This window comes from Octopus bimaculoides, chromosome 11 (genome assembly GCF_046866305.1).
Source record: "Octopus bimaculoides isolate indiv1 chromosome 11, ASM4686630v1, whole genome shotgun sequence".
Lineage (NCBI taxonomy): Eukaryota > Metazoa > Mollusca > Cephalopoda > Octopoda > Octopodidae > Octopus > Octopus bimaculoides.
Window position 1 is genome coordinate 62,750,805 of NC_142938.1, and position 14,828 is coordinate 62,765,632.

A 14,828-nucleotide genomic window follows, 5' to 3' on the forward strand; every position below is an offset into this window, starting at 1 on the left:
GCCTTTCATCCCTTCAGGATTGATGAAATAAAGTATCAGTCTTATACTGGAGTTAATGTAATCAACTTGTCCCCTCCCCTCAAAAATGTGGGCCCTGAACCCTACAACAGACTGGTGGCCAGTTCATGGGGAATGTTTGTGATTTCTGTAACTTATGCAACAAAGAAACCAGGTTACCAGATGTATGAATCCTAGAGCTTGAAAAAGAAGTATATATATATATATATATATGAGGGTAATCCCAAGAGTAAGGTCTCCAAAGCGCTGGGGACGCAGGGAAACTGCGGGCAGCTATTGGAAGCACTGTTGTGCATGTGCCTCGCTGCCATGCTCAGTCTTGGCTTGGCAGTCCTATCTGATGGAACTCCTGACTGACACTACCGCCAAGTGTGAAGTTTGCGCAGTTATTAAGTTTTTGAATGCAAAAGGCATTAAACGGATTGAAATTCATTGCCAATTAACGGAAGTGTATAGCAAGTTGTGCATGGATGTCAAAAACGTCCGCAAGTGGTGTAGGGAGTTTGCAGCTGGTCGTACTGAAATTCATGATGAAGAAAGAAGCAGGCAACCATCAATTTTCAATGAGACAGTTGCAAAGGCTGAGCAAATTCTGCGTGAAGATTGGCAGATCACTCTGGATGATCTCTGCATTTTAGTTCCTGAGGTTTCCCAGAGCACCATTCATAGGGTTTTGAGTGAAAAGTTGCAATATTGGAAGGTGTGTGCAAGATGGGTTCCACAAATGCTCACAGAAGACTATAAATGGCAACCCACCTTATAGTCTGGACTTGGCACCCAGTGAGTACCACCTGTTCCCTAAGATGAAAGAACATTTGGCCGGAACATGCTTCAGCAATGATGACGAGGTGAAAGATGAGGTTCAACACTTCCTCAATGACACGGCGGTGAGCTGGTATGACATGAGCATACAAAAACTGCCCCAGCGCCTACAAAAATACATCGACTGAAATAGTGATTACGTAGAAAAATAGATAAATGTTCCAACCTTAAAATGATGTAAACATCATTAACAATAAATGTTTCTGTGATTTCTAAATATTTTTGGAGACCTTACTTTTGGGATTACCCTCATATATAAAAAAATGATTTATTTTATCTTCATGAAATATGTATAGACATTTATTCACACATATAAAACAGTTTTATTTGCCATTATCTTTTCATTAGCCTGAAGGGAATAAGTTACACGAGGTTTTCTTTGATAAGTATCTGCCATCTCTTTTCTGGGAGACTGACAGTCCCAGTTCTTTTGGTTGGTTGATCTGACTCTCCAGCCAAGGAAGACGAGAGAAGTGAGACTTGGCTGAAAGGTGTTTCTGAAGAACCTTGTTGACAAATACTTCGCCATAGGCCTGCAAAAAAAAAAAAAAAAATTATTTTTTCTTTATTAACCACTAAGGGTTTACAATCAAGTCAAGGGCAGTACAGGACAACACAATATACAATGTAATATGGCATGGGATTACATGAAGGCACGTTGCCAGGGCCACGGATTGGCTCCCGTGCCGGTGACACATGAAAAGCACCATTCGAGTGTGATCGTTGCCAGCATTGCCTTACTGGCATATGTGCTGGTGGCATGTGCAAAACAACATTTGAGCATGGTCGTTGCCAGTGCCATCAGACTGGCTCCCATGCAGGTAGCACGTAAAAACACCTTTTGAGCATGGTCATTGTCAGAACCACGTGACTGGCCCTCGTGCCAGTGGCACGTAAAAGTACTCACTACACTCTCGGAGTGGTTGGCATTAGGAAGGGCATCCAGTTGTAGAAAGTTTGCCAGATCAGATTGGAGCCTGGTGCAGCCTTCTGGCTTACAAGTCCTCAGTCAAACAGTCCAACCATGTCAGCATGGAAAGGGAAAGTTAAATGATGATGATGTGTAAACAGTAAAAGTAACAAAAATTTTTAAAGAAGACAGATTCCCCTAAAGTTGAAAGACTTCTGAGGGCTGCTCATGGAAACCCCACAAAACCATGGTCACTAACTACCAGGGGAAGTGCACTCTTTCCATCCTTCCCAACCCATTCAACTAACAGGAACATGTTCAGACAAGATTCATTCACCTGGGCTATTCTTGCCACTCTCACCTATCTTTCAACAAATTTGCTGGAAAGGTGGACTTGCCTCTCCCCACTCACTTTTCTTTTCAAGCAAAACTTGAATGAGTTGAGAGTTGATAAGAGCTTGATCAAAGAGAAAGGTTTCTGTTGGGTCAACAGCACAACCTCTTTCACTAAGGCCACTAAACAGATGAACACTGCCGGTCCTTCTCGGCCAAAAGAAGGAATCAGGACAATGTTCACAATTGATAATAATAATAATAATACCCCAAGCCTACCTGAATACATCATCTCCTCACCACTGTTAACAGTGGTATCATTTCTTATTTCTTTATTGCCAACAAGGGGCTAAACATAGAGGGGACAGACAAAGGGATTAAGTCGATTACATCGACCCCAGTGCATAACTGGTACTTAATTTATCGACCCCGAAAGGATGACAGGCAAAGTCGACCTCGGTGGAATTTGAACTCAGAACGTAATGGCAGACGAAATACCGCTAGGCATTTCGTCCAGCGTGCTAACGATTCTGCCAGCTCGCCGCCTTGATTACAGTGGTATCATTTCTACCCTATTGCTAGCACTCCTGTTGCCTCCCCAAGTCATGCACCCTTCCCCTCAAACTTCTTCAATCTTTACAGACATTGTTTACCTCTCTTTCCCTGTTCTGTTATGCCTTCTTCATGCCAGTTGCATGAAAAAAAGCACCCACTACACACAGTGAAGCAGTTGGCATTAGGAAGGAAACTCAGCCATAGAAACCATGCAAAGCAAACACTGAAACATAATGCAGCCCTTTGACTCATCAGATCTTTGTGAAACAGTCCAACCCATGCCAGCATGGAACATGGACGTTAAATGATGATGATAATCATGAATAAATAAGATAAAAAAGAAAAGTAAACAAAATGTAGATATCTCTGGCAAAGAAGGAAATGGTTTTTCTCATTCTTATTTTTTATAAATACATGTAGAGGCCAACCATTCTTAGAATCCTGTTGATATTTTATGTAAAACTGAGTAAGATGTTGATGGTTGCATGTGTATTTAGTGCATGGCTTATATTCTCATGATATTCTATGGGTTTGTTGTACATGGTGTGGTGAATAAACTGTCGTCTAAGTTACGCAAAAATGAAAATAACACTGACATCTCATTTTAACAGATATATTTAACAAAATTTCATAAAAATATCTTGAAATACTAAAGAGTAAATTTATTCAATAAAATCGTCACTGGCTTCAACCATGGTCTCCAGACGACTTCAGAATTTCCTGCAACTCTTCTGGATGGTCTCCTTATTTTTAAGTTGGTCAATGCTGTCATAATCCTTGTCTTTGGTTCATCTTTGGTTACAAGGAGTTTTGTTGGTCTCTCACTCAACTGTGCCCAACACATAATAATCAAGGGGGTTGCAGTCTGGGGAAGTAGGTGGCCACATGTTAGAGGTAATGTGGGCACAGAAATTGTCTGACAGCCATGATTGGGGTCTCCTGCTTGTGTGGCAAGGTGCAGAGTCCTGTTGACAGATATAGGATCTTCCAGCAGCCACTCCCTTGACTCAAGGCAGTACTACCTCCTCCAGGTACTTAATGTAGGCCTCCGTGTTGAGTGTGAGGCCATGTGAGAAAATGAATGTAGGCATAATGTCGCCATCACTAGTGATCACACCAAACACCATGACATTGACTGGATGTTTGATTTTTATCATTCTTGGTACATGTTTGTATTGGCACATATCCGTATTGGATCTTCCAGTGTGAATGCCAAGCAGTACAGTATGTCATTTCAAAATTTCTGGAATTGTGTCATGGTGCTGTTTTTCTCACAGATGGTGCCCAACTGACCCTACTATACAGTGTAGAAAACAAAATCAAAAACAAACAATGCACCTGCACGAAACCAAAAATATAAAATGGCAACAATTTATCCATCACACCCTGTACAGCATAAAAATCATTCATCTCAATCTTTTGTCAGCTCTTCTATGAGACTTAATATCCTGGAGTCTGATAGGATATTAAGTCTCATGGAAGACTTTAGAGGGTCTTTTATCTTTTACTTGTTTTCAGTCATTGGACTGTGGCCATGCTGGAACACCACCTTGAGGAATTTCAGTTGAATAAATCGACTCCAGTACTAAGGTTGTTTTAAGTCTAGTACACAGTTTATTGTTCTCTTTTTGCCAAACCACTAAGTTACAGGGACATAAACAAACCAGTGTGGGACAATTATTCACACACACACACACGCACACACACACACACGCATGCACACGCACGCATACAGACGCACACACACACACACACACACACACACACATACTACAATGGGTTTCCACACAGTTTCCTTCTATGAAATTCACTCACAAGGCATTAGCTTATGGAAGGCCCAATTTTGTGTGGGACATAGGGTGATGCTTTTGACACTGTTTTTTTTTGTGTTTGAAAACCAGTGCAACTAATATGCCATGAAACATGTGTTATCTCAGAATGCCAAAGAGAGTATGTACACCTATAATAGAACTTTGAATGATTAACCCCTCTGAAAAGAAAAAAAAAGATCCTTTTTAGGGACAAATGTAATCCCTGCCCTGGGATGGCCCCAGGCAGATCAGACACCAAAGAACTCTTTCAATTGTGAAGGTACAAAGCAAATGACCACCACCAGCATGCTACGATAAAACATCTTCCTCCAAAATAAGTAAAAAAAATAACCAAATTGAAGCTCTGTCTTTCCACCAGAGAAGCAATTTTGACCACACATACAACTATAGGAAAGTGGGTTATACATCATTAGATGTATCCTGACTTTCCTATATAATATTAAGAATATAACGGAACGCTGAACTCCAGACTATCAACATAACTATTATTTATTTAAGGTGGTTAATATATACATCTTTAGCTCTTGTTTGTTGTTACAGCTTCTGTGTGTGTGAGCATGGTTGTTGGGACGTTGGTATGTAGATGTAAGCGAGCTGTCGAGCGTAAGTTCGAAAGATGGAGAGAGACAGCTAAACACGTCCTTGCTCAATCGCTGGCCAGCAAGAAAGAGACAGAATGAAGCGGGAAAGCTTGGTTGTTGAATTCCACGCATGCGTGAGACTACGCATGCGCAGGGCGTTACTACACAACCTATCACAACTTCAGCTTCAAGACATGTGATGCGTTTTTTGGGGTTGATACACTATATGCAATTCCTTTGAAAATTGCCACAGAAAGACTGCTTTGCATGTCAATCACAAAGAAACACAACCATTTTGAGGGTGAAATTAAATAATAGGGAAATTTTAAAAACAGTAATAATAGAGACAGAAAAGTATTATGGCAATATTTACAATTTCCAGATCGTCCAACTTGCTATGCATTTCAGCTTCTTCAAATGTTACCAAAAAACAGTTCCAAGGTGACCATACTTCATCTTTATTCCATCGTACCCAGATAAGTTCATACAGATCATTACAGTTGCTGATAATACTTTCACTGTTCCAGATCTTCTCAACAAGGTAACAAATATCTGAATCCTAGATTAAATATATAAACAAATGTAGACATAAATATTGCTACAGCAAATGTAGTTATATATTGATAGGGAAACACACACACACACACAAACACATACATATTGCTAGAATAATATATACGGATATAAACGTTGACAGGTCAACAGATATATGTGTGTATGTGTGTGTGTGTGTATATATATATATATATATATATATATAAAATTAATCAAAGGACATACTAAGTATGTCTACCTGCTTGAAATAACAGTCAAAACTTGTTATTAAATTGCCAAAAATACACTGGTGATAACTAGAGGAATCAAATGAAGGCAAATTCGGTTAAGACAATCTACTTACATACATTTAAGTATTTGGATTCACGTGTACTAACTAGTTTCTGCACTGGAAAAATAAGCCTTAGCTTCTTCAGCACGCATTACCAAGATAAGAGATTCCCAACCTATCGTTCTGAAGTCTGTGCCGCTACTGATTCGTTTTGTGCCAAAATCACAGCAGCTACCAGTGTAAAATAATCTCGATACAATAATCTCAAGAAAAATAATTTATTAAAATTAACTTACGAAGGTGTCATTAATTCTATTATTATCCAATGTAACTATTTTAAATATATATATATATATATATATATCAGGTAAGACCTTCAAACACGGTGAGGCAAGACCTTCGAGCATGGTGAGGCAAGACCTTCGAACATTGGGCCTCACCGAGGCGATGACTTCTGACCAAGACCTTTGGAAATGTGCTGTGTGTGAGAAGACCCGGCAAGTCAAGTGAGACCTAAATCCAAGGCCTCTGTCAGGGGTGTAGCCAGCCCACTTATGCGTACCTTTCCTTCATTGGATACTAAACTCCGCTTGCGAAGACCTGTTGAGGCAAGTGAAATTGAAACCGAACTAAATTCGACGACTGGCACCCCTGCCAATGTTGTCTCCTTCATTGGACATGAAACTCAGCTTGCGAAGACTTATTGGGGCAAGCGAAAGTGAAATCGGGATGGCACCTGTGCCCAGCGTCGCCTTTCTGGCACTTGTGCCCATGGCATATGTAAGGACTTTCGAGCGAAATCGTTGCCAGTGCCCCTAGACTGGCTCTTGTGCGGGTGGCACATAAAATACACCATTTTGAGCGTGGCCGTTGCCAGTATCGCCTGATTGGCCTTCTTGCCGGTGACATGTAAAAACACCTACTACACTCTCTGAGTGGTTGGCGTTAGGAAGGGCATCCAGCTGTAGAAACTCTGCCAAATCAGATTGGAGCCTGGTGTAGCCATCGGGTTCCACCAGTCCTCAGTCAAATCGTCCAACCCATGCTAGCATGGAAAGCGGACGTAAAACGATGATGATGATGATGATAAAGGTTAGTAGAATTAGAGGTTGGAATAACTGCCTAAGAGATAAAAATATCCATTATACTACCGGTATAATTACCTATGTTAACCCTGAACATACACACGCAAGCATATCATGCTCATAGATGACAAAGATAAATATGAGTTTATCAGGAATCAAATTTAAAGTAAACAGAAAATGGAGAAATATTGATCAACGACAATTGACTACTTTTTAATTCAATACAAAGTAACATTTTCTGTTTATTTTAAATTTTATATATATATATATATGATGGTAGTCTGTCATAGTCTGAGAAAGATGGTTTGACAATTTCACGCTGAACAACCTGCTTCACTCCCTTTCTCTCCTTTTTCTCTAACTCTATCTATATTTCTCCATTGAAGTTATTAACTTCCTTGGTGGAACAACAAGAATAATAATAGTGATAATGAAATATTCACCTGAAGAAGAAAAGCAATAGTTGAGTTGTCTTTGTAGCGTTCTTCCCTTGACCGCAGAGATTTCAGCATATACCTGTAGATGTTGAAGTCCCTTCTAAGACGACCTTCATTGTCTTTACTCTTACACATTTTACATGGACCAGGTACTTGGGCATTAACATTAAGTGGGAACTGGTTTGATGAATAAAATTTGTTGCAACTTGCACAGTAATATACTTTCTGGTTCTTTGTCAATGGCGGAAGCTAGAACAGTTAAGAAAAATATTATTATTATTATCACCATCATCATCATCATTATTATTATTATTATTATTATTATTATTATTTTCATTATTATTATTATTATTATTATTATTATTATTATCATTATTATTATTATTACCTCCGTCCAACCCATGCTAGCATGGAAAGCGGACTTTAAACGATGATGATGATGACCTCTGCCAAGGAAGGAGGTTATGTTTTTATCAGCGTTGGTTTGTCCGTCTGTGTGCAAAATAACTCAAAAAGTTGCGACATTAGTTTTTTGAAATTTCATCCCCCTACCCATATTTTTTTTTTTTTCTGTGGCTATCAGTTTCCAATTGTTGAAGAAGAACATTAACTATGTTGATCTTATTGATCTCAGAGAACCTGCTGAGACCATGAACACAGCATCAAAACAATATCCATAGCTGAAACAGTTTTAACAGTTTTGATCATGCATCTGCTGGATCAGGACTGACCTGTAGCTGATCTACAACAACAACAACATTTTCATGATCATCAACCACAACAATATCATCATCAAAGTCAAAAGCATCTACATCATGATCATTATCATACTCATCATCATCATCATCATCATCATCATCATCAGGAGGAGACCCCCTTTGGTCATGAATGACCATGGGATTGCACCTAGAAAGTTACCCTCCGAGGCACAAGTCTGGGCAAGGTTGTTTATGAAAGTCCAGCAGTCGCCCATGCATAACAGCCTCCCCTTTCCACACCATGGATGTTATCCAAGGGAAAGGCAAAGGGGCCGATACAGCTTGGCACCTGTGACGTCGCAACTCATTTCTACAGCTGAGTGAACTGGAGCAACGTGACATAAAGTGTCTTGCTCAAGAACACAACACGCAGCCCGGTCCAGGAATCGAACTCACAACCTCACGATCGTAAGCTAGATGCTCTAACCACTAAGCCATGCGCTTTCATCATCAACAACGTCAACAACAACAGCAATATCCTCATCCTCCTGCTCCTCCTCCTCGTTATCATCATCACCATCATCATCATCATCATCATCAACCGCTGCCGCCGTAACAGCTGCCACCACCACCACCACCAGTAATAAGACTCAAAAGTAAGCTGAATTTGACTCACCGTTGTATATCTGGCAGCTTCTGGGTTAAAGACTGGTGTCTTGATGTACTGTAGAAACAGAGTAGCAATCCTTTTACGGAGGCCTACCAAACTGTTATTTGACACGCCTCTCATCAGAAGGTCAGCTTCACGGTCAACCAGGCATGTAATCTCGTAACTCAACTTGCAATCGTGTTCCTGAAACACCATGCATGTGGATATATAGGGGTCAGTATGCAAGATTAGCTGTAAGAAGCTTGCATCCTAATCACATGGTTCTGGGTTCAGTCCCATTGTGTGGTGCCTTGAGATGAGCAAAGTCTTGCAAGTGGATTTGGTAGGTGGAAACTGGAAAAAAACACACACACATATATAATACATATGTGTGTGTGTGTGTATGTATTATGCATGCATGTATGTATGTATTTATGATGAGCTTCTGCACAGTTTCCATCTACCAAATCCACTCACAAGGCACTGTTTTCTCTGGAGGTATAGTAGAAGACACTTGCCCAAAGTGCCACGCATTGGAACTGAACCCAAAACCACATGGTTGCAAAGAAAGCTTCTTAACCACACAGCCCATACCATGTTGAATATCTTACTAAATCTCCCCAATAATTCGACTATTTTCAAAATTAATTCACACAAATAGACAAATGCATTTCATAAGTAATGTTGGTGTCAAAATTTGGCATAAGGCCAGCAATTCCAGGGGAGTGGATAAGTAAGTTACATCAAACTCCACCAGTATTCAACTGGTAAATATTATATCAAACCTGAAAGAATGAAAGGCAAAATCAATCCTAGCACAATTTGAACACAGAATGTAAAGACAGACAAAATTCCACTGAGCATTTTGCCCGGTGTGCCAATGGTTTTACCAGCTTGCCACTCTCTTTTAATTGTTTCAGTCATTTGACTGTGGCCATGCTGGAGCACCGCCTATAGTAGAACAAATCCACCCCAGGACTTATTCTTTGTAAGCCTAGTACTTATTCTATCGGTCCCTTTTGCCAAACCACTAAGTTACAGGGATGTAAACACACCAGCGTTGGTTGTCAGGCAATGTTGGGGGGACAAACACAGACACACAAACATATGCACACACACACATACATACATATATATATATACATATATATATATATACACATATATACGACGGGCTTCTTTCAGTTTCCATCTACCAAATCCACTCACAAGGGTTTGGTTGGACTGAGGCTATAGTAGAAGACACTTGCCCATTGCCCCGCAGTGGGACTAAACCAGGAACCATGTGGTTCGTAAGCAAGCTACTTACCACACAGCCACTCCTACGCCACCTTAGATTATAAATAATACTGTTTTTATCTTTTACTCAGAAGAAAGTGTAAGGGTAAAGATGCTCTTTGGTCATGAATAACCATGGGATTGCACCTAGAAAGTTACCCTCTGAAGCACATGTCTGGGGAAGGTTGTTTATGGAAGATCAGCAGTCACCCATGCATACCAGCCTCCCTTCTCTACACCACTGATGTTATCCAAGGGAAAAGTAAAGGCCACTACAGCTCGGCACCAGTGACGTCGCAACTCATTCCTACAACTGAGTGAACTGGAGCAATGTGAAATAAAGTGTCTTGCTCAAGAACACAGCACACAGCCTAATCTGGGAACCACTCTCACTACCTCATGAGTGAGAGCCCGATGTTCTAACCACTGAGCCATGTGCCTTTTAGAAAGAAGGACAATATCTATAACCCTTTATACTTAATCTGACAAAATGTTCCCCAATAAAATTATGATAAAATGTTTTACTTAAAATATAAAGACTTTGAAACAGTTTTTTGTCTTATCTTAAAACTAGAAGTGGTCTCAGGTAAGTTTGTTTCATAAAGGATTAAGACAATCCTTCTATGAATAACACATCTTAATTCTGTTAGCAGCCAAGAAATAACTGAAGCAAGCATACTCACCCTTACTGTATATTTTAACGTCAGCAAAATATCGAGTCTTTCATCAAGAGTGAAATTATTTATGATGAGGCTGTTATAGATCTCCTGTAACTCTCTAGCTCGTATTGTATATGGAGTGTCAATGAGTGTCTTTTGGTTGTCATAGCTAGAGATGATACTTCGCGGAGCAGCAGTCTTTAAAAGAAAAAAAAAAAAAAAAAAAAAAATAATAATAATAATAATAATAATAATGATCATGAGCAGAAGTAGTGGGGAAGCATCATAGCCATGTGTTGAGAGGAATTCTTTGGGGTTTGAATAATTCACCTTTGGAAACATGGGCGTTTTGCTCAACATCCTTAAACGAACCTTATTCAGGGACCTTTTGAGCGGGATGGGCTACTCGACCTGAAGAAAATTCTAACTGGGCCCCACCTGCGAGGTCATGCACTGTTTAACTTGATATGAGATCACCATGTCGCGCACATATGGTTGTGATGCATGTGCCTGGTGTACCCTTATCAGACGGGTAGTCATGATGGGTATACTGGGCTTCGTATATTTTACCCCAGTGTCATTTTGATGGCATGCACTGCTCTCTCACTCAATAATAATAATAATAATAATAATAACAGTAGTAGTAGTAGTAATAGTAGTAGTAGAAGAAGAAGATAACCTACCACATCATCTCTGGATGTGTTACACTGGCACCCACAGGGTACTTGCAATGACATTACAAGGCAGTCCAGTACACACTCTGGTCAATATGTTGCACCACCATCACTAAGCGAATTGGTGTGAACAGAAACCATCACAAACTGTGCAGAATGTTGAAGCTACCATTTTTTAGAATTTCGGTGTTCAGACTGATTGGGAAATTCAGGCTAACCAACCACATATCATTGGGGAAAAAAAATTATGTTGGAAAGATATGCCTTTTAACGGATGTTGCAACCCCAGCTAACAAAAAGTTTAAGAAATTGAGTAAATGTAAGGACTTGGAAATAGAAATCAGAAGAATGTGGCATTTCAAAGCAACAATGTTACCTATTGCTATTGAAAGACTCGGATTGATATCAAAAGGAGTAAACAAAATGCGAAGACCAAATTCTTGGAAGCCCCAAAATAAGTGAATTGCAAAAGATTATACACATAGAGGTATCTCACAAAATTTAAACAAATTCCTTTCCATGTAAATGGAAGCTCATTCATTTGGTTTTATAAGAATTTATAGAGATTTCTTTTTGTTTTCAAATATAAGACACAGGCATCAGTCTTTTCCAATTACATAACTTCATTCTGAATTGTTTGAGAGTAAACTGTACTGATAGAAACCTATGCAGCTAAACAGCTTGCAAGAAACAGAATTCAAGTTTTCTTCAACTCACACACAGCTGTTGTAAGAAAGAAAGGAACATTGAATAATGTAACCCAAGAGATATTACTGCAAAAAAGGAAAGGATGGTCATGACTGGAACCCTTTTGATCAGTCATGAGATTGCTTGGTCAGAGCTATCCTGGAGATGAATAGTAGCAAGGAAGAAAATATACTGACCTTATTAAGGAAAGACTCTATATTCTTCTCAGCAATAATTTCATCAACAATGGCTTGGTGTCTCCCAATGGCTGCGAGATGCTCCATTTCTTGATTCAACAACATGTAGAGAGCTGCTTTGCGTTCAGCACCAGTTAAAGTTTCGTTGATCTTGGCAATTTCTTGTAGGCGCCATTCTGACACAATCCAAATAAATGACCAGACATCAAAGCATGAATATCAATAGAAAGATTTTTTTAAACATTACTTTCCCAACAATTTCCTTTGTAAGTTTGAATTTTTATTTGATTATTTTTTTAAAAATAGTTACAGTTGGAGTGAGCTTAAATCTACATTTATGTAAACTATTTTTTGATTTGATTTATAACTATGTATACTCTGTTGGATGTGCAATCTAAATGTACATGAACAATGAAGTACAAAAGAGTTGAGAGAAAAACGATATGAAACGAGTCAGATGTAGTGTGCAAGAAAGAAGATGCACAGGGGTGGACTTGATGTACATAGATGAAGAAAGCCGTATAAAAAAAGTAGTAAACATTTATCATGGATGAAGTTTGTTGAAGAAGAAGATCCAAGAAACATGGGTTAAGGCTGATCTCAGGATCCTGATCTTCAAGGAAGTGATGACAAAAGATTGGGATTAAAGGTGATCATCATCATCATCATCATCGTTTAACGTCCACTTTCCATGCTAGCATGGGTTGGACGATTTGACTGAGGACTGGTGAAACCAGATGGCTACACCAGGCTCCAATCTGATTTGGCAGAGTTTCTACAGCTGGATGCCCTTCCTAACGCAACACTCAGAGAGTGTAGTGGGTGCTTTTACGTGCCACCGGCACGAAGGCCAGTCAGGCGGTACTGGCAACGGCCACGCTCAAAATGGTGTATTTTATGTGCCACCCGCACAAGAGCCAGTCCAGGGGCACTGGCAACGATCTCGCTGTGCCTTAAAAAGACTCACCCATCTCAGCAAAACTGAGTATCATAAGTGTGTATGTGAATGTATGTGTATTGTGTGTATATGTGTGTGTGTGTTTGTGTGTCACACATACATACAAATCTCTTGACATAAATAAGAATTGTGACTCACTTTCAAGCGCGTCATATAATGTATGGAAATCTTTCCTGCTGCGAGGACATTGTCGACGCAGGAACTCAGCCTTAATTCTATTTTCTTTCTCCTGTTGTCTTTTCAAAGCTTCCTCTTTTTCAAACTGTAATCTTGCTTCTTTCTGTTTTCTGATTTTCATTACATACTTCCAGGCAAGGTACCGACGTAAATATGTCTGCAGTACAATCACCTTGAATAGAAACCAGATCAAATGAGCTAATCAGAGAGAACTTCAACATGTTTCTTATTTTTTTAAAAAATTTCTGGCTGGCTTCAGTCATTGGATTGCAGCCAGGTGTGACACCGCCTTAAACAGTTTAGTCAAACACATCAACCCCAATACTTATTTTACTGATACTTATTCTAACAGTCTCTCAATATCCAAACCGCTAAGTTACAGGGACAGAAACAAACCAACACCGGTTGTCAAACAGTAGGCAGGGACAAACACAAAGCAACACACATACACACACATGTACATGCACACACATATGTATGCTATAGGCTTCCACACAGTTTCCACCTACTGAATTCACTAACAAGGCATTGATCATCTTGGGGATACAGTAGAAGACAGCTGCCCAAGATGTTGTGCAGTGGAATTGAACCCAAAACCATGTACTTGCAAGTGAGCTTTATAGCCACACTTTAACTATTCAACATTACCACCAATTTTTCTTCTGTGAAGCAAAAAGTTACCAACACTGAAACATAACTATGGAAAAGACTTAACCTTTAAACTTAGAAAACAATTGAAAACAACAAATGTATCTTTTATCTTTATCTTTTACTTTTTTCAGTCATTAGACCATGGCCATACTGGGGTACCACCTTGAAGAATTTTTGATTGAACAAATCAACCCCAGTACTTTTTTTAAAGCCTGGTACTTGTTCTATCAGTTATTTTTGCTGAACTGCTTAGCTATGAGGACATAAACAAGCTACCACCTGTTGTATGGGACAGACATAAAAACACACAGATACACACACGCACACACACACACACATGCATACACACACACATATACACACGCACGCGCGCGCACACACACACACACACACCATCAGTAGTTCATATATCTGAAAAAGAAGCACACTCTAAAACATTAGAGCAGTAATATATTTTTTTAAGGAGTTGATTGCTATAGCTAGTCAGATGAAGGCATTGACTAACTACTTCTTTCCTGGGGTTTAAAAAGGTCTTCAGGTCAAGCGAGTTTTTTAGGTTCCTTGCCCTCCTCTAAGGCATTTCCTGCTAGAAGCTTGAAATTGCCCATTTATTGAAGAGAACCTTGACAGCATCTTCAAAAAATCACCATGGCTGGAACCTACGTAAGGGAAATAACCCCAGCTCACATGTTAACACTGCCTGCATGGCTAATCCAGGTGTATATTTTTTGTTTACAAAACTAGCTGATCATGACATATTCCTCCCTCCAGTTGTAGAGAGGTTATGTGCCTTCAGTGATT

The 14,828-nt window shown here is 39.6% G+C and overlaps 1 protein-coding gene across 2 annotated transcripts in view; it reads right to left on the bottom strand.

Annotated features, from left to right (window-relative positions):
• Nucleotides 1-1,139: 1,139 nt before the first annotated feature.
• Nucleotides 1,140-14,828, bottom strand: part of LOC106875742 (IQ motif and ubiquitin-like domain-containing protein) — a 35,799-nt gene continuing 22,110 nt past the window's right edge. For both annotated transcript variants that reach the window (XM_052971890.2, XM_052971891.2), the window contains exons 12-18: nt 13,338-13,548; nt 12,242-12,417; nt 10,708-10,881; nt 8,774-8,950; nt 7,406-7,648; nt 5,425-5,610; nt 1,140-1,373 (exon numbers count right to left, since the gene is read on the bottom strand). In XM_052971890.2, the coding sequence (XP_052827850.2) occupies nt 1,185-1,373; nt 5,425-5,610; nt 7,406-7,648; nt 8,774-8,950; nt 10,708-10,881; nt 12,242-12,417; nt 13,338-13,548 (1,356 nt within the window). In that variant the 3' untranslated portion in view covers nt 1,140-1,184. The remainder of the gene's footprint in view (nt 1,374-5,424; nt 5,611-7,405; nt 7,649-8,773; nt 8,951-10,707; nt 10,882-12,241; nt 12,418-13,337; nt 13,549-14,828) is intronic.